Source organism: Petaurus breviceps, unplaced genomic scaffold, assembly GCF_028583685.1.
Source record: "Petaurus breviceps papuanus isolate PSGF00001 unplaced genomic scaffold, PetGlider_PUasm1.0 91133, whole genome shotgun sequence".
Taxonomy (NCBI): Eukaryota; Metazoa; Chordata; class Mammalia; order Diprotodontia; family Petauridae; genus Petaurus; species Petaurus breviceps.
In genome coordinates, this window is record NW_027187419.1 from 83,705,888 (window position 1) to 83,729,771 (window position 23,884).

Genomic DNA, 23,884 nt, shown 5'->3' on the forward strand with positions numbered 1-23,884 from the left:
TGTAGAACAAATTCCTGGCCTTGGAGAACCTTTGGGGATTGGAGGAACGCCAAGGAAATTATATGAAAATTCAGGAAAACATGTAAGCATTGTAAAATCATTACGGAACAATATCCAATTTTAATGAGGATTGTTGAGTTTCTGGAGGCAGTGGGAATTCAAAGGCTTCATGGAGAAGATAGGGTTAGAAGAGTGTTTGGAAGGAGAAGAATTTGGGTTTGGGAAGGGATTAAGGGAAGAGAACAAGTATTATTGTGTCTGCGTTGTGACAGACATTGTGCTTTGCACTTTACAAATACTTCATTTGATTCTCACAACAATCCTTGGAGGTTGGTGCTATTATTATCCACATTTTACAGTTGAGGAAAATGAGGCAGGTAGAGAGTAAGGGACTTGCCCAGGGTCACATAGCTAGTGTGTGAAGCTGGAACTGAACCCAGGTCTTCCTGATTCCAGGCCCAGATTCCAGGCTCTACCCACTGAGCCACCTATCTGTCTCTAAAGAGTCAGAGAAGGCATCTCAAGCAGGTTTTATATATATATATATATATATATTCATGGTAGTTCTGAGGTGAGAGTAGGGAAGAAGGCTATGCAAGGAGATCAACAAGATTAATCACTCTTTCCTCTACCAAAAGGAAAACAAATGATGATGAAGTGGCAAGGAGGCCTTTCTTAATGTGTCCCCAAGAGTAAAAGAACGACAAAGTTATATTGAGTAAAGTACTAAGGGAAACAAATGAACAAAACAAAATGTGTTTCCCTTAATATTTTGTAGGTGTTTAGGCAATCTGATAAATTGGAAGGAGTTTCCCTACTGACGAGATCACAGATCTATCCAAATATGAAACCTAGAGATTATTTTACTGCCTTATACTAAGGTAGGACATTAGATTATTTAATTTGAACAAATGCTTTTCTTGGCATACCCAAATAAAGGGTTTGCAATTCAACCTGAAATATTCCTGCCGACTGTCAATATCAATTTGAAAAATGCATTTTAATTGAATTTCTTGGAAGATGCTCTCTCTTACCTTGGAAGCATTTTGATTGGTTACCCTTATGAAGTGTGTCAGGGGAGAAAAGTACTTAGAATTAATTACAAGGGAAAGAGCTGAAGCCTGATTTTATATACAGACTAAACTCAGACACAAAATTAGAAAAGATACCTTTGTATTTTTGTTTAATGAGTACACAGTATATTTGTTTTCAAGAAACTTCATCTGCCCTCTGGATTTTCTAAGAAACAATAAACTAAAAAGCAAAGAAAGGGAACAAAAACAATAGGGATTTTCAATGCCTTAAGGCTATCTCATTTTTTTTTAAAGCAGTAAACTTGAAAACTGTTTCAAGTCTTTTCATTCTAACATAAAAAGTAAACCTAAAAAGAGAAGACATAAGGTTTATAAATCCTGAATTTTATTTCACAGGTGCAAACATACATTTTAACCAACTAAATTTCTGAGAGATCCAGTATGATTAAAAATGAACATATTTTCTAGTTGTCAGAAGGAAATGCTTCAGAGAGCTTTCCTGAATAGAAATCCCTCTTAAATCATGACCAAAGATATTCCACATTTTCCAAGAGTACTATTGAAAACTTTATAGAACTCATTTCTCATTTTTAGAATGATTTCTAAAAGTGCTTTCTATCCTATTTCCCATTTTATATGCACACTTTGGACATATAATTATTTGCAGGCACAAATTTTTACAGAACACCTGCACATATAGGTCATAGATCAGATACTTTGAATTTGCAGGAGACTTTAGAGAAAATCCTCTCATTTTAAAGAAGAAGCAACTAACACCCAAAGAGATTAAGTGACCTACCAAAGATCCCAGCCTACTTCTGTTTGTTTTATCCTAGTCAAGAATGTGGGTTGGTTTCTTTATTTTCATTTTTATTCTTTTCAGCTAAAGTCGAGAATAAGCTAAGCTTGACATTTTCTGGGACAGGCAGCTAAAGATCAAATTGTTAAGAGGATTGATACAAATATTATCTGAAGACAGAGTATGAGACTTTCCCAATGAGAAGTAGGGGGTAGGGGAGAGGAGGGATTTCTTTATAACACTAAAGAATTTAGTGGGAAGTGATGAAGAACTGAGAAATAAGTGATTATAAGAACAGAGGAAATAAGATCTGTTTTGAATATTTATCCTATGAATTCCATTTCAGTTCAGCAAACATTTATTATCTTCTATGAGCAAGGCATGATGCTAGATGCTTAGCAATACAACAAGAGATATAACACAGGCCTTGTTCTCAAACACCATACAATGTAAAGGGATACTGCACATTGGGCCACTGAGGTCCCTTCCAACTCTCAGTCTGTTGATACATGTGATTTTTGTGATTCAGGGCAGGACAAATAACTATGATACACTGGAGAGTATACCAAGTCCAAAGGCAAAGGACAGAGAAGATTCTGAAAGAGATTCATCAAATTTGGCTTTAAAGGTAGAGGTGGGGGAGACAGCAACAGGAGATGGGTGGTGGTAAGGCAAAAGTCCCTTCTATTTTTGGAGAATAGTGCAGAGAAAAAGGACATGGCAAGTTGAGAATGTGGGATGAAGTCTAGTCTACCTGGAATATAGAATACATGAAAGGTAATAGTATATGACAAGGTTGTACAAAGGTTAGAGTAAAGTTTTGAATAACTTTGAATATTAGGATCAGGAGTTTCTGGTTTTTTGTAAGCACTGAGGAGGCAGTGAAGAATTTGAATAGATGAATTACATCAATCAACAGACATTTATTAAGTGTCTATCATGTGTCAGGCACTGTGCTAAGCATTGGGCACGATGATAATGATTCAGTGGGAAAACAACCTGGGTAACTATGAACTATGGATTAGAAGAAGGACAGAAACTGGAGGCAGAAATAACCAGGAGGCTATCATAATTGACTAGGTAAGAAGAAATGTGGACATTACATATTACAAAAACTACTACTCCTCATAGCTGACGTGTATATAGTGCTTTAAAACTTGCAAAGTGCCTTCTATACATTATTTCAGTTGAATCTATTTGACACAGGACAGTTTTAGTGAGAGTGAAGAGGCTCTTAGAGAAACTGGGAAAGTGGGAATGATAAGAGTTGGTAACTATTTTGGAAACATGGCATAAGAGGAATGGAAGAGTCATGGATTATCCCCAAGGTTATGAGCCCGAGTGGTTGGGAAAATGGTTAACAAAAATAAAGAAATTAGAGGGGCTGGCAAGTTTACTAGGAAGATTAAAATATCATTTATCAGCATATTGAGGTTGAGGCACTGGTGGAATATAGAGGTAAAGTGTTTTACAAGGCCACTGAAAAGATAGAACTGGAGCTCTGAAAAAAGCATTAGAAAGAAAAGAATATCTCAGGGAGAACATTTCAGCATGCCCACATTTCAGGGATAAAAGGAGAATGAAGGTCTCCATTCCTTCCAATGTGTCATTTAACTACACCACTTGACTGAAACATTTGTCTCAGAGACAATGAATGAACCACTTGGTACTAAATCCAATTATTTATTTTAAGTCTTGACCTACCTTGACCTTCCTTGACCTAGCCACACTAAATTACCTTCTCCTCATGGATACTCTCTCCTCCATTGGCTTTAGGACTCTGTTTTCTCCTGGTTCCTGGACTCTACTATAGAATTATTCTTATCATCATATCCAATTGTTCTTCCTACTTTCAGCATGTTAAGTGATATTACCAATTATTCACTTAGTATTTTGAGTCCCTAGATGGTAGAATCCAAATTCAGTGGGATTCCAAAGTTGTTAACAATGGAAATAAATTGTTAAGATAATACTGGCCAATCTGTCCCACTATATGCTTAAGTGTTTCTTTCTTCTATTCAGTTAAATATGTTCTATAGGTGATCTGAGTTAGCTGGGCCTCACACTCTCTGAAGGCTTTCTTCCCCTTCAATGCTTTTGCTTCAAGGATATGGCTCATAATCTCTTGTCATCCTCCATATTTTACAAGTGATCTCATTCTCTAAACTGGTATTGCCCTTGACAGCCATTCCTTTCTTCTTGGCAAAGAGATTAAGTATTTGCTTTTTCAGAGTTATTGTTATACCTGGCATGGTGATTGTTTTGAATTGTTGAGAGGAGAAAGGACTTTCAGAGAATATTCAAATATTTCTAATGAAAAGAATGAAAGCTGAGTAGAAATTTCGAAATTCAAACACTGGAATCCAAAAAGGTAAATTCATTCAAAAAGGGGCTATACAATGAAGAAATTTATTCTGGTAAGGAGAAAAGACATAAATGTCTCTTCAGAATCCTAAAATCTTTAAGAGTCATGGAGAGAATTGCATAACACATAGTGCCTGAGGTAATTTTGTTCTGTTTTAATGATCGCTAGCAGGAGTCACCAAACTTTTTATAAAAGATCAGATAGTAAATATTTTAGGCTTTGTAAGACAAAAGCAAAATCAAGAATATTTTATAGTAACTACATATCAAGAGAGAAAAACAAATGTCCACAAATATTCTAACTATAATAATGAGTAGAATTTTATGATATAAGTCTATTAATGAGAGGAATGGAATGTGGGAGAGATAACATTTCACTTAATTAGAGTTCAAAGTTGGTGTTACTTATCATCAAAATTAAATTCAAATGTTCATTTCTTAATTATGATAACTAATGAGATTTTATGTATTTCATCTTTGAAAATGTCTTTCCACACATCTAGGTACTGCCAAATACTAATATTAATCCATGAGCAGTAGATTTTATTTGAGACTAGTAACCTTAAACAAGTTTATTTTCTCTGGACACATTCCTTCAGAGGCTTCGATTAAACATGATGTGATCAATTCAACATTGGTAAATATCTTTTCTTCTTGCTTGGCTAACAAATGAGTCATTCAGAAATTCACTTTTGCTTGCAGCTTCTTTTTCATTTTTTATTTTTGTCCAGCAATTCTACTGTGATAAGACATTCCATTTTTTTTTTTGCTTTATTTTTTTGGAAGGGGGAAGGTAGGGCAATTGGGGTGAAGTGACTTGCCCAAGGTCACATGGCTAGTTTTTCTTTTTGTGTGTGTTGGGTGTCTGAGGCTGGATTTGAACACAGGTCCTCTTGACTTCAGGGCTGGTGCTCTATTCACTGTGCCACCTAGCCACCCCAAGACATTCCATTTTAAAAATTTCTAATTTCTAACTGCTGTTTTCCTTTGAATTAAAAATATTATGATAAGTACTTAGTCTGGTAATGTCAATGTCTATTGTATTCTTTTAGCAGTTATAGAGTATTGTATGCCATTTAAAGTCCACTTTTCTTATTTTGACATAATGAGCATCCACTGGTAATAAAAAATATAATAAAATGTTGTACTACATGAAAACTCATGATATATAAAAAGCTATTGAGCAATTATAAGGTACCAAACAGCAAGTGTGAGGTGAAGAGGGAGCCATATGTAGTCTCTGCTACAACTATTCACCTCTACTACTGTAGTGATAAAGCAGCCATTTTGTTGTTATTGTCCATTTATTTCAGTCATGTCTGATTCTTTGTGATCTCATTTAGGGTTTTCTTGGCAAAGATACTGGAATGGTTTGCCATTTCCTTCTCCAGCTCATTTACTGACGAGGAAATTGAGACAAGCAGTGATTTGCCCAGTAAGTATCCAAGGCCAGATTTGAACTCAGGAAGATGAGGCTTCCTGACTCCAGGCCTGGCCATCTATTCACTGAACCATCTAGCTGCCCAAAGCAGTCACCAACAATATGTAAAAGAATAAATGTAGCTGCTTTCTATAAATCTATTTATGAACATTGAAATTTGAATTTGATATAATTTTCATTTTCACAAAATATGATTTTTTTTAACCATTCTCTTTTTAACATTTAAAAATATAAAAACCATTTTAGCTCCTAGGTCATATAAAAACAAGGTGGGGGTTGGGTGGATTTGGTCTACTGGCCATAGTTCACTAAACCCTCATCTTAAGAGAAGAAATAAGAAATAATAGACTAGGGAATGAACAAAGAGGAAGGGGAAGAAACTTATGTAAGACAGTGCATGAGATTAAGTAATGGAATAGGACTTTTGTTGCAAACATAATAATATTTATATTCCTATGGATAACTTAAAATACCTGTGTGAACTTGGACAAGTCTCTTAAGCTTTCTTGGCCTCAGTTTTCTTCTGGATAAAATGATGGAATTGGAATGGAAAGTCTTAAGGTACTATACAGTTTTAGTATTCTATGATGAGATAACACTTTCTCTCTTCACTATAATTCTAGCATTTTTTTTCCACTTGAAAGGCAGACTATTTCTTAGCCCTGCTATAAGAAAATTCCTCACTTCTTTTTATTCACAATATTGTTGACAATTTGGCACACCTTGCTTTCTGTTTGTTTTGCCCCCTTACAAATGAGATAAAACATGAAGGAATGAGGAAAATGTTGACCCTTCAAATCTCCTTACATAAATCATTTTACCACTGTTCAATCAATTGCCAATAGACTAACTCAGAACTGTGTGATGATTGATGTACATTCATATAATCCCCAATAGGTATAACATGTGAAGATGTATGCTCACCAAAAGAATCTCTCAAAATCATGGAGGAGGGGGACAACGTGGCATAGTGGAAAGTGCTAATTGGAAGACCTTAGTTCTAATTCCGACTGTCATTTACTACCAGCATGATCCTAGACAAACCACTTAACTTCCTTGGGCTTCAATTTCCCCACCTATAAAACGAGGATGATATACTAGATCCCATTTTCAACTCTAAATCTACAATATTATGAAAAACCAAGAATACCTACTGTATGGTAGGTAAGAATACCTACTGTATGGTAGGTAAGAATACCTACTGTATGGTAGGTAAGAATACCTACTGTATGGTAGGTAAGAATACCTACTGTATAGATTATGATATCCTTTTAAATGGACAAACTTTAGAGCTGGTTCATCGATTAGACAAACTTTAGAGCTGGTTCATCAAAGAGTTTATCTTGGACAGATATGGCAAATGGACAATGAACTGGGCCTAAAATTGTGCCAGAATAAAAGAGTGGGCTATATTATATTTTGCAAATTGTGCTTTTAGTGAGCACAAGCTTCTCCCTAAAATAAGGGCCCATATTTCCAATATTCAAATTCTTCCACTAAAGTTATAGAGCTGTGTCATGAAATACCACAATCTCTAGAGAATTAAAGTTACAGAGGTCATACAAAGGGTGAATGCCAAGCATGAACAATATATGGCCAGTGAACAATGGCACACGGCAAGTGGCATAGAGAATGTCACCAGAGAGATGTATGACTGGAAAAGGAGGTATATCAGTCATTTTAGAACAACCAGGAATATCAGATGGACAGGCTGAGTTTTGCACTAATACCCATGGAATGTACAGAGTCCTTGAAGCTCACCAGAAAACTGGGTGGATCTATGGACAAACATGAACTACAATCACACAGGATGCATTATGATGGATGCATTGTAATGTATACCACTAGAGACTGAACCCACATCAACAAGTTCATAAAGCAATTGAATTAGAAAAATTATGCAATAATAACCCCAAGATTTTCTCTGAAACAAAGGTCCATCTTTTTGACATCAATATTCTCCCAGTATAAGTACTTACTAAAGTGTTATGTTCCCAGCAGGCACTGAAATATTATTTTAAAAAAAAAACTTCTTTAGAAATTTTTCCATTTTTTCATGAGATGTGACTATTTTGGAATCAGAACAATAACTCAGGAGGATAATTGGGAAATTTTAGTTCTATACATGACATTCTGAGTACACTAGAATGAAAACTTCCAAAAGAATATTATTACAATTGTTCATTAATTGAAGAAATATCACATAACAATAAAAAGGAGTACTGTATAATAGAAAGCTCAATCCTAAGTCTTGGATGTTCTAATACATCATAGCAGAATGTGTTTAAAATTACCACAACCAACACTTTCCCCAAATCTTTGTGGCCTTTTTTTTTTTTTTTACCTTTCTTGGTCTTTAATTGCCCGCTCAGCCATTATTCTTCTTACTTGTTCCAGGCGTTGAAGATCTCTCTTTTCTATTTCTTGCCACCTCTGCTCTTTTTTAGCCCAGTACTCTTTGATCTAGGATGTAAATGTTATATGACATTTAATACCAACAGATATGTAAATCCTGAACAATAAGGAGGAAAGCTAGGATAGCATATCATGTAGACAGAATTGAGTTTAAATGGCAATTTGTCTTTTTGTGTTTCATTCTTCATCTAGAACCCAGTAGCAACTGGAAAATAAATTAAAACACAACATTACAGAAATCCAGATCGAAAACTTCTGAGACAGAAATGTAGTTTGTGCTCATGCTAGGACCTCAGGTTTTACTCTCTGGTAAATAAAATTGACTTTCAGGGAACCACAAAAATAGAATAGTATTGTCTCTAAGGTTTATGACCTACTTGCTGCCAAAGAATATTTTTATCCTATTACAGCAATGTAGTTTTAAACCAATATAGCATTAAAAACTATTATTACATTAAAAGCATGATTTTATTTATGCTAATGGATAGCAGGATGTTGAAAGCTTCATGCTTTAGGGGAAGTGGCAGGAGGTAGGTGGGAGGAAGGAAGAAAAGGAACAATGTGCAAGTTGAGGTATATAGTGGTTGTGTATTCTGTGGTATAATAAAGGCCACATTTGACAAGTTCAGAAGGGTGATGGTAATGGATCCAAAAGGCACGTAGCGCCTTCCTCCTCTAGAGACTGAATGTCAGATCAGTAGGACTTAGAGCTAAAAGGCACCTTAGAGAGCATCCGAGACAGCTTTCCTCATTTTAAAGAGTCTTTAAGCTAAGGCTTACAAAGGTTAGATGATTTCCATAAAGTCACACGATAGTGAGGAGCAGAGGAGGGATTTGGACCCAGGTGCTCTGACTCCAAATCCAATGAGCTTTGTGCTGTACAGCCTAGCCTAATTTGCCACTGGGCCAGAATGTATGAGCAATAAGTATGGCTCCATTTGGGTGCTCCGATTGCTAGTGCTTTTGAAGCTGTCTATATAAGGCTGGGAAGAAGTGAATTACTTGGGAAGATTGTAGCAGAAGGGATGAGGAGTTGGACTCAGGGGCGGCTAGGTGGCACAGTGAGTAAAGTGCCGGCCCTGGAGTCAGGAGAACCAGAGTTCAATTCTGACCTCAGACACTTAACACCCACAGAAAAAAAATAGCTGTGTAACTTTGGGCAAGTTACTTAACCCCAATTGCCCTCCAAAAGGCAAATACATAAATAAATAAGTAAAGAGTTGGACTTGGAGTAAGGAAGACGAGTTTGAATCACGCCTCAGAGAGTACTAGCTGTGTGATCCTGGGCAAGTCACTTAATCTCTCTTAATCTCATCTGTAAAATGGAAATAATAATAGCACCTGCCTTATGGGGTCGCTTTTGTGAAGATCAAATGAGATCAAATACATAAAGTGCTTTGTGTACCATTAAATATTGTGTGCATTTATTATTATTATTATCCTTGTTGCTTTTTGTTTTTACTGTTGTTGTTTTCAGTAGTGTTTGACTCTTCGTGACCCCATTTGGGGTTTTCTTGGCAAAGGTATTAGAGTGGTTTGCCATTTCCTTCTCCAGCTCATTTTTCAGATGAGCAAACTGAGATAAACAGGGTTAAGTGACTTGCCCAGGGTCACACAGCTAGTAAGTGTCTGAGGTCATATCAGAACTCAGGAAGAGAAGTCTTCCTGACTCCAGGCCTGGCACTCTACTGCTCCACCCAGCTGTCCACTAGATGTTAATTAATACTACTGCTTTAAGGAAATAGATGCCTATTTTGCCACAGGTCAATCTGATCCCCTAGAACAAAGAGGAATAGAGTGTTTGGACTGCTACTCTTTTTCCTCATGTTGGCAGCAGTGGCCACTTCGGGGTCCAATTGTTTTGTGTCAGCTGAGATGGAGTTGAATGGCCTCCATCACTTATTATACTTGCCCTCCCCTCCTATCTCTAAGGTCCCACCACAGCAACAGTAGTTATTGGATCTTGGGAAATGAGAAAAAATAAAAACACCTCAAGTAGTTGAACCAGGATTGTAGACTCTCAGTAGCAAGTGCCAATAACAATAGCATTTTCAGTACACTTCCTAAATAATTGTATGGAAGGTACAGAATCACAGAATTTAGAGACCAAAGAGCTCATTTACTTCATCCTTTACCTGGACAGGATCCCTCATTACGACATTACAAAGGAGGAGTCATCCACCCTTTGCTCTGGTGGAGGGAGGGACCGGGGAGGGAATGTCACATCACCTCTCCAGGCAGGCATTCTGCTTTTTGTCAGTTTTCATTGTTACGAAGTTGTTTCTTACATGGAGATGAAATCTGTCTCTCAGTTTCCACCTATTGCTCCTAGTTTTGTCCTCTGAGAACAAATAAAATCAGTCAAATGCGTCTTCTATGTGATATCCCTACCAACCTTTTTTCTGGTCTCTTTGAAACCTGCTCCCTCAAAATCTAGCATGACACAATATGCCCAGCTTGTTTTTCCTTCTTTATGATGAATGGTCCCAGTTCCCATCATTTCTACTTTAACAACTCATCCCTCCTTATTGTACAGGATCCAGAATGGCATTTTTCCCTTCTATTTCCCCTCAACTTTTAAAAAATGAAATTAAGACAAGTCAAGAATTTATCACCTATTCTTTTGCCAAAGAAGTCCAATCGTTGTCTGCATCACTAAAGTCCCCTGTTGCCACTATATCCTGCTGCCACGCTAGTTCATAATAAGTCTCAAACTTCTCGATGTCTTTCCTCTTACTGGTTCTATGTTCTGTGATGTTCTCCCAAGACAATACTGCTTCTGTTTGTGGATCCTTACCCAAATATTCTCCATCCTGTGCTCCCTTACTCCTCTGTTTAAGGATTTCTTCATATGAGTGTATTGTCTTAGCCACTACCTTCTTATTACTGCTCAGTTTCTTTTGAATAAATTAAGTCCTTCCATAGGTATATTACAGTTCTGGCCTACCAAATGTCTGTGATATCAATGAGGTCAAATTTACCTCCTTAAATTAAGATCTCTACTTCACCTTGTCTATTACTCATGGCTAGACATCTGAGGCCATGGATTTTATTGGCAACTAAGTGGGCATGGAGCTGTGATACTGAACAAACTTAACTTCTCTTTTCCTCAGTTTCCTCAACTGTAAAATGAGAATAATAACAGCATCTATTTACTAGGATTGTTGTGAGGATCCATAGGCAGGGTATAAAAGCTGGCTGTTATTATTGTTATGGAGGTTGTTGTTGTTGCTGTTGTTATGATTGTCTAGTTTCTTCTTGGGTATTATTCTCCTTTAAATTACCAGTCCTCTCTGTTGGTAATATTCTTTCTAGGCTGTAGCTGCTACTATCTGTGGTATATGACTTGGCAGATATACGCAAGATATTTTTTCCTTCCACCTCAATTATAATTTTAAAGTATTCTTGATTATATTCGCAAGACTCTAGGCAAATATTTTTTCCTAAGTCTTTGTTAAGTGCACTCCTTCCCTTCCCAACAGTCCATTGTTCATATATCTTAAGCCACAATCTAAACATCCAAATTCTGTTCTCAGACACCAAGACAGTACTTGCCTTCCCATATCTGCCTTTCTTTTTGGAATTTCCCACCTTCAATGAGCAGTAGTGTTACAAACACCAGCCACGACCTCCAAGTCTTTAGTTGTTTTCCCAGATCTTCATATCTTTCAAAAAATGTTTGCTAGGTTCTCACTGGTGGTATCCTTTGTTCTAATATGAATCACCAGAAATAGTTAGGTTGTCATGTTTGACAAGAATTTGGAAGCCTTCCAACAGGTCCCAGACATGTGTCACAGGAGGACAGTGGTCCTGTTTGTTGTCCATAATGAGTTAACAAATAGTTGCCTTGGTAGCACTGAGTAAGGAGTTATCAACCACTACTAATCTTCTACTCACTATTGCTGAATGACCTCTCATCTGGTGGAATATGTCTCTACATCTCCACTCCATATGCCACCATTCCCGTAAGCACAAGAAACTGCTTTCCTCAAAGATGGTCCAGCTTCTCCCTGGGCCATCCTCCTACCTTTTATGTGGCACTAAATGTTCAGTGGGCCTTCAAATTCCTGAGAATCTCATTTGCATCCCTCCAACTCTTGACAAAGGCAAGAATTTCTCTCTGCCTCTTTACATCCTTTTTCCCCCTTTGATTCTTCCTAGAAGAAGCTCTTCTCTTCTTTCAAGGAATACTTAATTCTCTCTACTAACTTGGAATATTCATTCAGCAGAAATATATTCTGGTAGACCTTTTACTTTCATGTTTAAGATGGAAATTAATCTGTATTTTGGATATGTATGGGTATTACATAACATCAACAAAACCAAAAAGGAGCATAATCTCTCCAACTCACTTCAAAATTTGCCATAACTACTAAAGTAAGTCCAAGAGAATTTGGCCTCCTTTCTGGTCAATCCCTTGAGTTTTAGGATTCAAGACACAATTATAAGATCCGGTCAGCACATTTCACTTTGTCCTTTTCTGGGCTCCCTACCCCTATTTGGTATGTGTTTGAGGATAGAGCAGGCAGGCTTACTTAATTCATTTAGCAGACACAAGGATGCAAGATGAAATAAATTACCTGATAAAATATGCACATATCATTTCATCTTGTCATTGTTCTCCAAAAGTTTTTTTTTTTAATACTCTAGGACGCTAGGCTCTGACATCATTAGAGGTTAGTGTAAGTATGAAAGATATTTTACCAAACTAATCTGTTAAGGTTAATCACAGTAGGGTGGATTGGTCCTAGAATTTCACTAAGTACAGAACTACTATATGGGACCTTTAAAGATTAACACAGGGTTATGACAGTGTAGGGGGAAATATCCACCAAATACTACTTACAGCTCCTTTAAGACCCAAATTAAAATCAAGACTGCTATCATTTAACTAGAGCTATAGGAAATTTATCTAGATGCAAATTTTAAATTCATTGCTTTTTAGATTTTAACTAGATAATTTTATTTTTATAGTATTCCAATAATAAAGGATTTAGAGAGTTAATGGCAGTAGTGGAGAGATTCAATTGCATTTCTGTTGATGGCCAAATAAGTTTTTCAGAAGAAGCCTTTGGTTGGGTGTGGGAAGGGGGGCATAGAAACATGCTCTTACTATCCCCTCTATTGCTTATTGGGTAGAAGATGTTGCTCTTACTTCACAGTTCCATTTTTCATTCATTTTGGCAAAATTGTGCCAATAAAAATGTAAATAACCTGCAGAAACTTCTTTCCTTATATGTTCATAAACCAAACTACTTCTTACTCTACTGCAGTTTTTCAAAGAGCTTAAGAACATTTTATATACTAGCTTACTTTTATAATCTTCCAAACAATTTGTTTCTTATTAAAAAGGACTTGCCAGCAAGCATCATCTTCTATGCTATTAATGTACCTCAAAGTCTAATAAAAAAAAAACCTGGACTATAGCTACACGACTGTTAAATTATATTTTTTTCATTGCTACTTCAGGCTCAAAACTGTAATATAGCATGAAGTAGAAATTGCTTTTCACACATGGAAAAGCACAAGGTTAAGGTTAGGACACTATCATTAGGGAAGAGTTTGGACCATGCTTATGCCATGGTTAACCTATGAATGAAAGAACTTCATTTTGTATGTCTCTCAATAAATTCATTTCTAAAACATTAATGAATTACTTGGACTTGGTGACATAACACAGTCAGTTATTAAGTATCAATTATAGACTAGGCATATAGACTAAGCACTAGAGATACAAAGAAGGCAAAAGACAGTCTCTTGTCTCAGAGGGTTTATAATCTCAGGGGGGAAACAGCATGAAAACAATTATGTTCAAACAAGCTATAGACAGGCTAAATTGGAGATAATTAACAGAGGGAAGGTATTAGCATTAAAGAAGATCAGGAAAACCTTGATGTAGAAGCTTGGGACCTGAAGGAAGTCAGGGCAGCCAAGATATAGAGATGAGGAAAAACCTTATTACAGTCATGAGAGGCAATCAGGGACAGTGTCCAGAGTCTGTGTGAAGTATCTTGTGTGAAGAACAGCCAGCAAGCTAGTGTCGTTAGATTTCAGAGTATGGGGGAGGGGAGGAGGCAGTAATGTATAAGAAGACTGAAAAGGTTGGAGGGGGACAGGTTGTGAAGGGCTTTGAATGCCAAACAGAGGATTTCACATTTGATCCTGGAGGTGGTAGGGAGCCATTTTATAAACTGGGAGGGGGATAAGATCAGATCCACATTTTAGGAAGATTGATGACCAAGTAGAGATGAATCAGAGCAGGAAAAGACGTGAGGCAGGGAAACCATCCAGGAAGTTATTGCAGGCCAGGCATTAGATGATATGGTCCTACACTAGTGTGGTGGTAGTGTCAAAGGAAAGGAGGAGAGGCCTACAAAAAATATTAAGACAGTAACATCAGCAGGTCTTGTCAACAGATAGGATGGGGAAAGGAGGACATTGAGACAAGGAGTCATAGATGACATCTAAATTGTGAGCATGGGTACCTGAAAAGATCATTGTACCTCTGGATATTATAGCGAAGTTAAGAGAAGGGTTTAGGGGAGAAATGAAATGTTTTGGACATTTTGAGGTTCATATATCTATGGTTCATGCAATTTGAGATGTCAGGCAGTAGAAGATGTGAGTCTGAGGTTTAAAAGAGAAGTCAGAGCTGGATAAGTAGATCTGGGAATCATCAGCATAGAGATTATCATTGAAATCATGGGGGCTGATGAGATCACTAAGTGAAATAGTACAGAAGGAGAAGAAAAGAGCATCCAGGACAGAGCCCGGGAGAATAGCCACTTTTAGCAAGCAAAACCTGGATAAAGATCTAGTGAAGTAGAGTGAGAAGGAGCAGTCAGAAAGGTAGGAGGAAAACTGGGAGAGAATAGTGTCATAAAAACTTCCAGAGATTATCAAGGCAAAGAGGGTATCAAAGGTTTGAGAGAGATCAAGAAGGAAGAGGATTGAGAAAAAGACATATAATTGGACAATTAAGAGATCATTGATAACTTTGAAGAGAACCGTTTCAGTTGAATGATGAAATCAAAAGCTAGATTGAAGGGAGTTAAGAAGAGAGTGAGAGAAAAAGGAAATGGAAGCATAAATGACAGCTGGCCTTCTCAAAAAGTTTAGCCTCAGAAGGGAAGAAAGATATGTGATGAAAACTAGTGAGGATGAATGGATTAAGGTGGATTTTTTGAGGACTTGTGGATCCATGGGCATGTTTGCAGATAGTAGAGAAGCAGGCAGCAGGCAAGAAGAAATTGAAGATAAGTGAGAGAGCAGGGATGATAGGGGACCAGTCTGCAGGAGAAAGTGGGAAGGAATGGGTTTCCTTATGCATGTAGAGGTGTCTGTGCAACAAAATATAAACCACATATATTTCTTGAATCCAGTAATAGCATATACTAGTTAAAATGTGCAATTTAAAGCACATTTAAATTTTTTTTCTATATGTTCATTGAATTCAAGAGACCACATACATTCTAAAATTTCTTGGTTTTGGATTGGAATATATCAACAAAGAAAAGTGTACATTTGCCACATGTTAAAGTGCTACCCAAATCTAAATATTGAAGACATACCTCTTCTCTCCCCACACCAAAAAAAAAATTTATTAGTATTCAGAATCCTCCTCTGATTCCTCATCATACTGTGGAAGAGGTCTTTGGTTTGGGAAGTGTGTTCTAGTGAAACACAAGCTCTAGAGATTCCTATAAAGCTGAAAAAGATTGATATAAGTAGAGGTCCCACAGTGGCCTTATATCTGTCATCCAAAGACTGTCTTAGCTCAGTTTGGAGAGGCCTGTCACCAGAGAGTTAGGAAAACTGGTTGTGATTTTTTGTGTGTGTGATGACAATTCTTTAAACCATCTGTTGCTAAAGGACATAATGATCATGATCTGCTTCTAGAGTGCGGTACCCACACTGAAGAAACCAGTGAGCCCTGAGGTCATAAAGTATTTGAAAATCACTCTCTTGTCCTATCCCTACCTGATACATTTGTAAATATGTATCATAAAAATTCTCATTGAAATGAAATTTTATTTCATCTTGGAAGAGTTCAAATTGTGTCAGACTATATCAGACATCTGGTGAGAGAGCAAATGCCTCACAGAATAATAATACTTTACAATGTATTTATATAGCATTTTCCAAATTTCAAAGCATTTTCCCATACCGTTAGGTTACTAGATCTTCAAAATAACCCTATAAGGCAAGTAGGGCAAGCATCAGTATGCCCATTTTTAAAACAGAGATACTGAAGATCAGGAAAGCTGAATAACCTGCCCATGGTGAAACCTTATTGGCTCCTTATTCAGCCAACAAGGAGAATTAAGTACTGACAGAGTGACCCTGGGCAAGTCACTTAATGGTGATTGCTTTAAAAAAAATCGACTGGGTCACCATAGTTTATGCATTGCCTGCTATATGCCTTATAATTATTGCCTACTATATGCCTTATAACACCAATGTAACAGGCTGTGTGGTATGAATTACTTAAGTCAAGGATTGACCAATGTCTTATAATTAATTTGAATGTTAATCACTTATCACTTTATTACATCTTTTATTATTTCACTGAGTCCTCATTGCACAGAAGCTTCTCATTTGAATTTTAGTGTTCTTTTCACTAACACCATTCCATGTCTTATCTTCTAGTAAGCCAACTGATGAATAATCAGTCTGAAGATCACTAGAAAACGAGAATTAAAGATAAATTGCTTGCCATATCTAATTTTCTTCTGAAACTTATTAAGAAAATGTCTTCATATTCTCAGGATCTCAAGACAGTGACAATCTCATTCAAGTGAGGGCAATGGAATTCTGTGATCTATAGTGATAAACATACTGGAGCTATTCTTTCATTTAGCTTTTTTGTTCATTACAAGCTATAAATTTAACATTTCCTTTAACTGCACCACAGTTTCTTGATGCACTAAAATGGATGACTATTGTATAGCCTGTTAATTCTTAAGTAACCTGAGTAAAAAAGAAAATGGTATCAAGATGTTGAGGTTGCATCCTCAATTATTTGAAACAGAATTCCCTTCTAACCTGGATGGGTTTATTCTGTTAGATGTTTCCAAAAGACTGGTCACTTTATATAACCATTTGATTATTCAGTGTTTTCTCTATTGGGAAATAGGACACAAAGAAAAAATGGTGAAGCAAGAAGCAGTTTTACCTTGTCTTCTTCCTACGTATGTCTGCTATCAGAAATCAGTTGATCTCAAGTGTCTCATTTCTCTCATTTTGATGAGTTCAATGGGCAACTGATACACTCCAGCTGATATGCTACAGCTTTACCCAAATTAGGAGAACATAACAAAGGGAAGAGTGATTGTTCTCATATTTGCCTCCCTTACATTCAGTTTAAAGATAGCAAGTCAGGGAAAATGTTTTAAGTTCAGGTATTTACACTAAAACCATCATTTCATCTACCTGAACCCCCCTCCCCCGCCCCATCTTATTCATCTTTCCAAATTCTACCCAAGCCACAAGACAAAACCTAGCTCAAAGGCTTCCCATAGTCCCTTGTAAATTCTTCTCTGATCTCCCCAAACTAAAGTGATATTTGCCTCTTCTAGATGCCCAGGACAGTAACAGGCAGTCCTGGAATTTGTAACTGAACTACAAAAATTTAGAAAAAGGTGATGTAGATCAAAATAAAGTGCATCATGGTGACAATGTTATAATAAAGGTACATATGTTTCCTGACTATGGGCTTGATATTCAGTTTTAAAAAAATAAAAATTATGGGGGCAGTCAGATGGTACAACGGATAGAGGCCTGGCCCTAGAGTCAGGAGGACTTGAGTTCAAATACATCCTCAGACCTATATTAGCTGTGTGACCCTAAGCAAATCATTTAACCTTGATTGCCTTCAAAAAAGTAGAAATTATTACAATTACCATATTTAGTTATAAATTCTATATTTATATTTTCTAGTATGACTTCCTGCTACATATATAGAATAAATCAATTAAGTCAAACAATACAGTAACTAATAACATAAAATTCACCTTTATTTATTTGTCAGAACATTTGTTTTATATGTGACTATTCCCTACTCAGTATTATGTAGCCTCTTAACCATACCCCTGACTCCCTGCTTGTTTCCCTGTTGAATTTCAAGTATATCTCACAAGGTCAGAAAAGTCACCAGAGGTACTGTGGCCAAGCCTGGGAAGGAATCAGCCCCAAGGAGTTACCTGATTGACCCAGTCCAGCATTGACTTGGTCTGGCAGCTAGAACAACATATCCTGAAAGCAAGAGATGAATTTGTCCATTGGATATGCCACATTTGGAAGTGAACTTGATAAGTGGAATGCTTTATAGCAACTGCTTTAAGATTGAGTTCACTCTCCTTAGTGAATGAGGCAGGAGAGAAAGAATTGAATTCCAGGAGTGAGAGACAGCCTGTTCAAAGGCACAGAGATGAGAGATGGAATGGTGAATTTAGGGAAAGAAAAGAGTTCAGTTTGACTGAAGAGAAGTTATGCAAAATAACCCTGGAAAGGTAAGTGAGATCCAGAAGGCAGAGAACTTTAAATGCCAAACAATTATTTGTATTTTTTTTCCTAAAGACACAAGGGAACCACTAAAAATAGTCAATGAGGACCAAATATTAATTTTTAATCACCTGAATCCTAACCAACAATTCTTTCATCTGAGGTCAAAATAGTTGGAGTTTGGGAAGGTAGGATTAGTGGTGCGAAAGACAGTTCTGCCTGCCAGAGTGTGGTGGCATGAGGCATAGTACAGACTGATGGAGGACCATGAGATATGGGGACAGTACTCTCTCCATCAGTACAACGTGGAGTCTTTCACATTGATACATGAGATAAATCTCTTAAGATAAATCTCCATTTAACATGTTCTGGTTATAGCTCTGACATCACCAGTACCACTGCTTGCCTGCTGAACATAAGTGTAGTGAATGAATCTGCTCAATTCATATCTGTGACATTTGATGTTTTAATTTTGTCTGACATATTTGGTTTTGTTATGAAATGTTCTGGCTCCTTTCAGAAGGAAGGCTGCAAAAGGCTGTCATGTTGGATCATTAACACAGAAAAAGGTCGGAAAGAGATTTAGGGGCAAATGTTAGGTGCCTCTAGTATAAAAAGCAGCTCAAAAGGAAAAATCCAAAACTCAGAAAAATTAGGAAACTAGAGTGGCAGCAAAGCTGTGGGCTAAATGCTATTCAGAAGCTGATGGTTCCATTAGAAAGGGAAAGGTTAGTTCCTGAGAATTCAAGAGCTAAAACATTGTTGCTTCTAGTAAATAGCAAGAAAGTGTTAATGTGGCATTTAATGCTTGCAATCAAACTACTTAAAAATAGCTTTTTAAAAAACCACCAACAAGCTGGAACAAATAGGACCAAAACTGTGAAAATAGCCTGGCATGGCCTGAAGATAGAATAGGATAAATAAAGCAAATTGTTAGAAACTAGGTTTTATCATAGTTAAATAGTACAATTCAGGTATACTCTACCTAATATTATTAATTGGTTCCATACAAACATGACTTTATGTGATTAATAATGTTGCAGAGGGAAGTTAGTTCCATAGCAACAATGCTATAAATGGAAGATTCTTTCTAGAGCAGCCAAAATTCAGGCTATAAATGCTTACAATCAGTCTTTACAGAGATCTGACACTATAATAAGGCTAGATTGGACCAGGTGGCACTGGGCAGGGGGGCTGCATTGCTGAGAGACCAGAGGTGTGAATGGCAAATTCAGTCATCCTAGTGTTCTGGGAGGTTTGCATCTGGCAGCCAGCAAAATGGGAAGGAAAAAGAAAGTGAGGACAGTTGGTTAAATAAGCAGCAAAGAATCGAGTGACATCCTGGAAAGGGAATGGAAGAGGAAAGGGGTAACTTATTCTCAGGAGTCCCCTAACCTCTAAATTTAAGATATCAGTAAAGATGAGGATTATTGGATGAGTTTGGACATTACTTCTTTTAAAAATATTTTATTGATGCATTTTGCTTATTACATCACTGTCTTTCCAACAATCCTCACTCCTAAAAAACAATTTTTATAACAAATAATTGTATGTGTATATATGTGTGTGTGTAAATATATATATATATACATATATATATATAATTTTTTAATAATAAAGAAAAACAGCTAATCAAGACAAGGAGTTTGTGGATTTCTTAAATCTGTGTGCTTTCCCTATTCTGGTTACCACAGTTATTTGTAAGTTGGCTTTGTAACAACTTTCCAAATCAGACTCATCGAACTGTAGTAGTTAAAATAAGAAATGTACTTCAGTCATTTCCATTGCTAGTTAACAGGAAAACTACCCAAGTTTTATTAACTATTTCTTGATGTATTTAGGTTAGAAAGTAAAAGCTTTCCAACAATATTAACCAACTTAATTTAAAATACAGCATAACTCAGAGGAATATTTACTCTTAAAAAAACAGTTTGAGGCTCTGTGTATTTTGGAATGATTCAGATATTAGTATATATAAATATATATGCCATTCCTGGTGTCAGGAGGATCTGAGTTCAAATCTGTCCTCAGACACTTATCACTTACTAGCCGTGTGACCTTGGGCAAGTCACTTAACCCCAATTGCCCTGCTTTCCCCCTCCAAAAAACAAAAAACTCAGAAAATTCTAGCCCATTTTTTTTAGAATGAAATTTTGAAGAAAGAAACAATTCTGATGAGGAGGAAAATAGTTGTTAAAAGAGATCACTTTGGTTGCACAAGGGAGAACTCATCAACCAACTTAGATTTTTTTTAATGTAAAAAGATGAATAAAAAAAAATAGCTTGGTCCTGTAAGAATATTCTCAATTGTTGTAAAGCTCAGAATTATGCTAAAGCTAAGACCACTCACAGTGCCACAGCAACCACCTTCACCATTTCTTTCAGTTTCATAGGGAGGACTGGTGATTTGAATTCACTAAGGGCAGCTAGGTGATCTTACTATCTCCCTACTTACTTGGGCATCAACTACATATTATCCATTTTATTCTGAACTCAGTTCAAAAGCCATTCTCCTTTGCAGAGAAAACTAAAGCAAAAAAAAAAAAATAGCTGCTTTCTCCTTCATCCCCATTATTTGTTATCATCATCCCATCCCTACTAAGTAATGGTTCCATTCTTTATTTGGTTTTCCTTTCTCTTTGGTCCTAAAAAAATCACCACCAATTTTTTTTTATCTTTAGCTTTCCTTGACGATCTCAGCTCATTAAATTATCTCTTGTTCTTTTTTTTTTTTATTAAATAGGAATAGTTTTTTTAAAAAATTAAATATAATCTTAAATATCAATACTTTAATCTTTTCATATAATATATACAAATACTCAGGGCTCTGTCCTGGACCCTCTTCTCTTCTTCCTCTATACTACTTCAATTGATGATCTCATCAGCTTCCATGGATTTAATTAGCATCTCTATACTGATGATTCTCAAATCTATTTATCCCAACCTCTCTGCTGAACTCCAGATTCCCATCTTCAAATGCTTTTCAGACATCTTGAGCTGGATATCCAGCAGCTATCTTAAACTCAACATATCCAAAATTAAACTCATTATCTTTTCCCATAAACTGTGCTCCTCACCAACTTCCAAACTTGCCTATAAGAGGTGAGAGCACCACCATCCTCTCCAAACCTAAGGCTCAAAACCTAAGTGTGATCCCCTACCTAAAAAGCCACCTTTTGCAGGACTCTTTTCTAAATCCTCTTCATTCCCTTGTCTTCCTTCTGTTGATTATTTCTTATGTATCCTGTTTATAGCTTGTTTGATCATAGTTACTTGCTTGTTATCTCCCATATTAGATTGGGATCTTCTTGAGGGCAGGGATTGTGTTTTTCATGGTTTGTTTATTTGTTTTTTGTTTGTTTTTGTAGCCCCAGTGCTTAGCACTTAATAAACATTGTTGATTGACTATGTTCACATAAATATGTATAAGTCTTTTCATATGAACATATAAAAAAGCTTAAGCTTTAGCAGCTGAAAACTACAGTATAAAACCATAATTTCTCTGAAAAATATTTGGGGTTAGTGGACTTTCAGTTTATTATGATTCAATAACATGATAAGGAGAGCAAAGAAACCTAATGTGATCAGGTTGCATTAAGAGAGACTTATTTTCCAGGAGTAGAGTAATCAGCCCTCCCTTACTTAAATCCAATTCACTTGCATGGCATGGAATCACTTTCCTGATGTCGTGGTCCTTTTCAATGAAGTACAAAAAACAACAACAGTGTTGCTGAACTCTACCCTGGTCAAACATGGAATATCTTACTTATGAGATAAATAGGAAACATGGTGTAAGGGTTATGGGATTTAAAGATCTTCCATGCTCCATTGGACTTGCTGACGTAGCAGGAAGGGGCGGGGCAAGAGGAAGCGGAAGCCAAACTAGAGTTCCTGCGGTGGCTGGCTGTGGTGGCAACGGCGGCGGCAGCAGCAGAGGCAGCGGCAGCGCAAAGCCCTTTTTGAGTTAACCATTTCTGCTAAGGACTCCTGCTGAGGACTGCCAGGGGCCAGAGCTGCTGGGAGCGTGCTTCCCGGACGCTGGGTGGTTGCTGTGAGTGGGGAGAGGAGGACCTTTGCCTGAGGTAGCCTGTTCTGTTTTAAAGGCTTGAAAATGTGTGTGCTTTCTACTTTATCTACCTGTGCCAATATCATAACTACTCTGATGGCTTTCACTTTCTGGTTTTGGGACTCAGTCTTTTGGTATCTTAATAAATTTTCTAGTTTATTTCCCCATATGGCAAGCATGATGTATTTTGTGATGGATAATTATATCAGCATATTTGTAATCTCCATAGGCATTGTGAATATGGCATTGCTGATACACATGGGTAGAAGTTTAACAATTATGGATATCCAAAAATGGAATTGACTGCCCAATGAAGTAATAAGGTCCCCTGCAACAGAATTCTTCAAGCAAAGACTAGATGATTACTTGTCAGAAATGTTGAAGAAGGGATTCTTATTCAGGTTGGACTAGATGCTCTCTGTAGTTCCTTCTATTCAAATCATGAAATTCTGTAATTCTGAAGATTTTAAGGAAAAACTATGTACAAAAAAAGTTTTAAACTTTTTTTAAACTATATTCAGGAAAGGAAGAGAAAATGAAGAATGACTAGGACCATTGCTTGGGGGTGGATTTTATTTTTCTTCTAATTTTTTTTCTACCAAGGAGAATGATCTTTGGGTTATAAAGGACAGGAAAAAATACTAATATGGGGTTGACACCCAAAATAAACAAGGAGACAGTAAGAGAGCACTTAGCTGCACTTTCTAAGGTCAAGTCACCAGACTGAGATGAGGTATAGCCCAGGGTAATGAAAGAATTGACACCTGGTTACTGAGCCAATGTGAGTAATCTTTGAAAGATAGCAGAGAGCAGGAAAGGTCCAGAACTGGATATAGCCAAATTTCTCAATTTTCAAAAAAAAGAAAAGGAAGAGAATGAAGTCTGCAAACTATAGGCTAGTAATTTGGATTTGGATATCTGGTAATTTATTTTAAAAACACTAACAAACATTTATTTAGTAGTTACCATATATATGGTACCATACTAGCTTCTAGGGATATAAAGACAAAATTAAAGAGTCCTCAACCTTGAGGGTTTTTAACTTTGTTAAAGGGAATATGACATGATCACAGATAAATACAGTACAAACAAAACTTAGGAGATATTGAGGACAGTGGATATAGTGCCATACTTGAAATTGGGAAGACCTGGATTAAAATTCTATCTTATATACTTAATAGTTGTTTTACCCTAACCAAGTCACTTAACCTGAATATGAAATAAAGGATTCTAATAGGTAGGTATGAAGTATGGAAGAGTGC

The 23,884-nt window shown here is 36.7% G+C and overlaps 1 protein-coding gene across 3 annotated transcripts in view; it reads right to left on the reverse strand.

Annotated features, from left to right (window-relative positions):
- CCDC148 (coiled-coil domain containing 148) overlaps nt 1-23,884 on the reverse strand; it is a 288,487-nt gene that overhangs the window by 34,313 nt on the left and 230,290 nt on the right. For all 3 annotated transcript variants that reach the window (XM_069080750.1, XM_069080748.1, XM_069080749.1), the window contains one exon: nt 7,983-8,101. In XM_069080750.1, the coding sequence (XP_068936851.1) occupies nt 7,983-8,101 (119 nt within the window). The remainder of the gene's footprint in view (nt 1-7,982; nt 8,102-23,884) is intronic.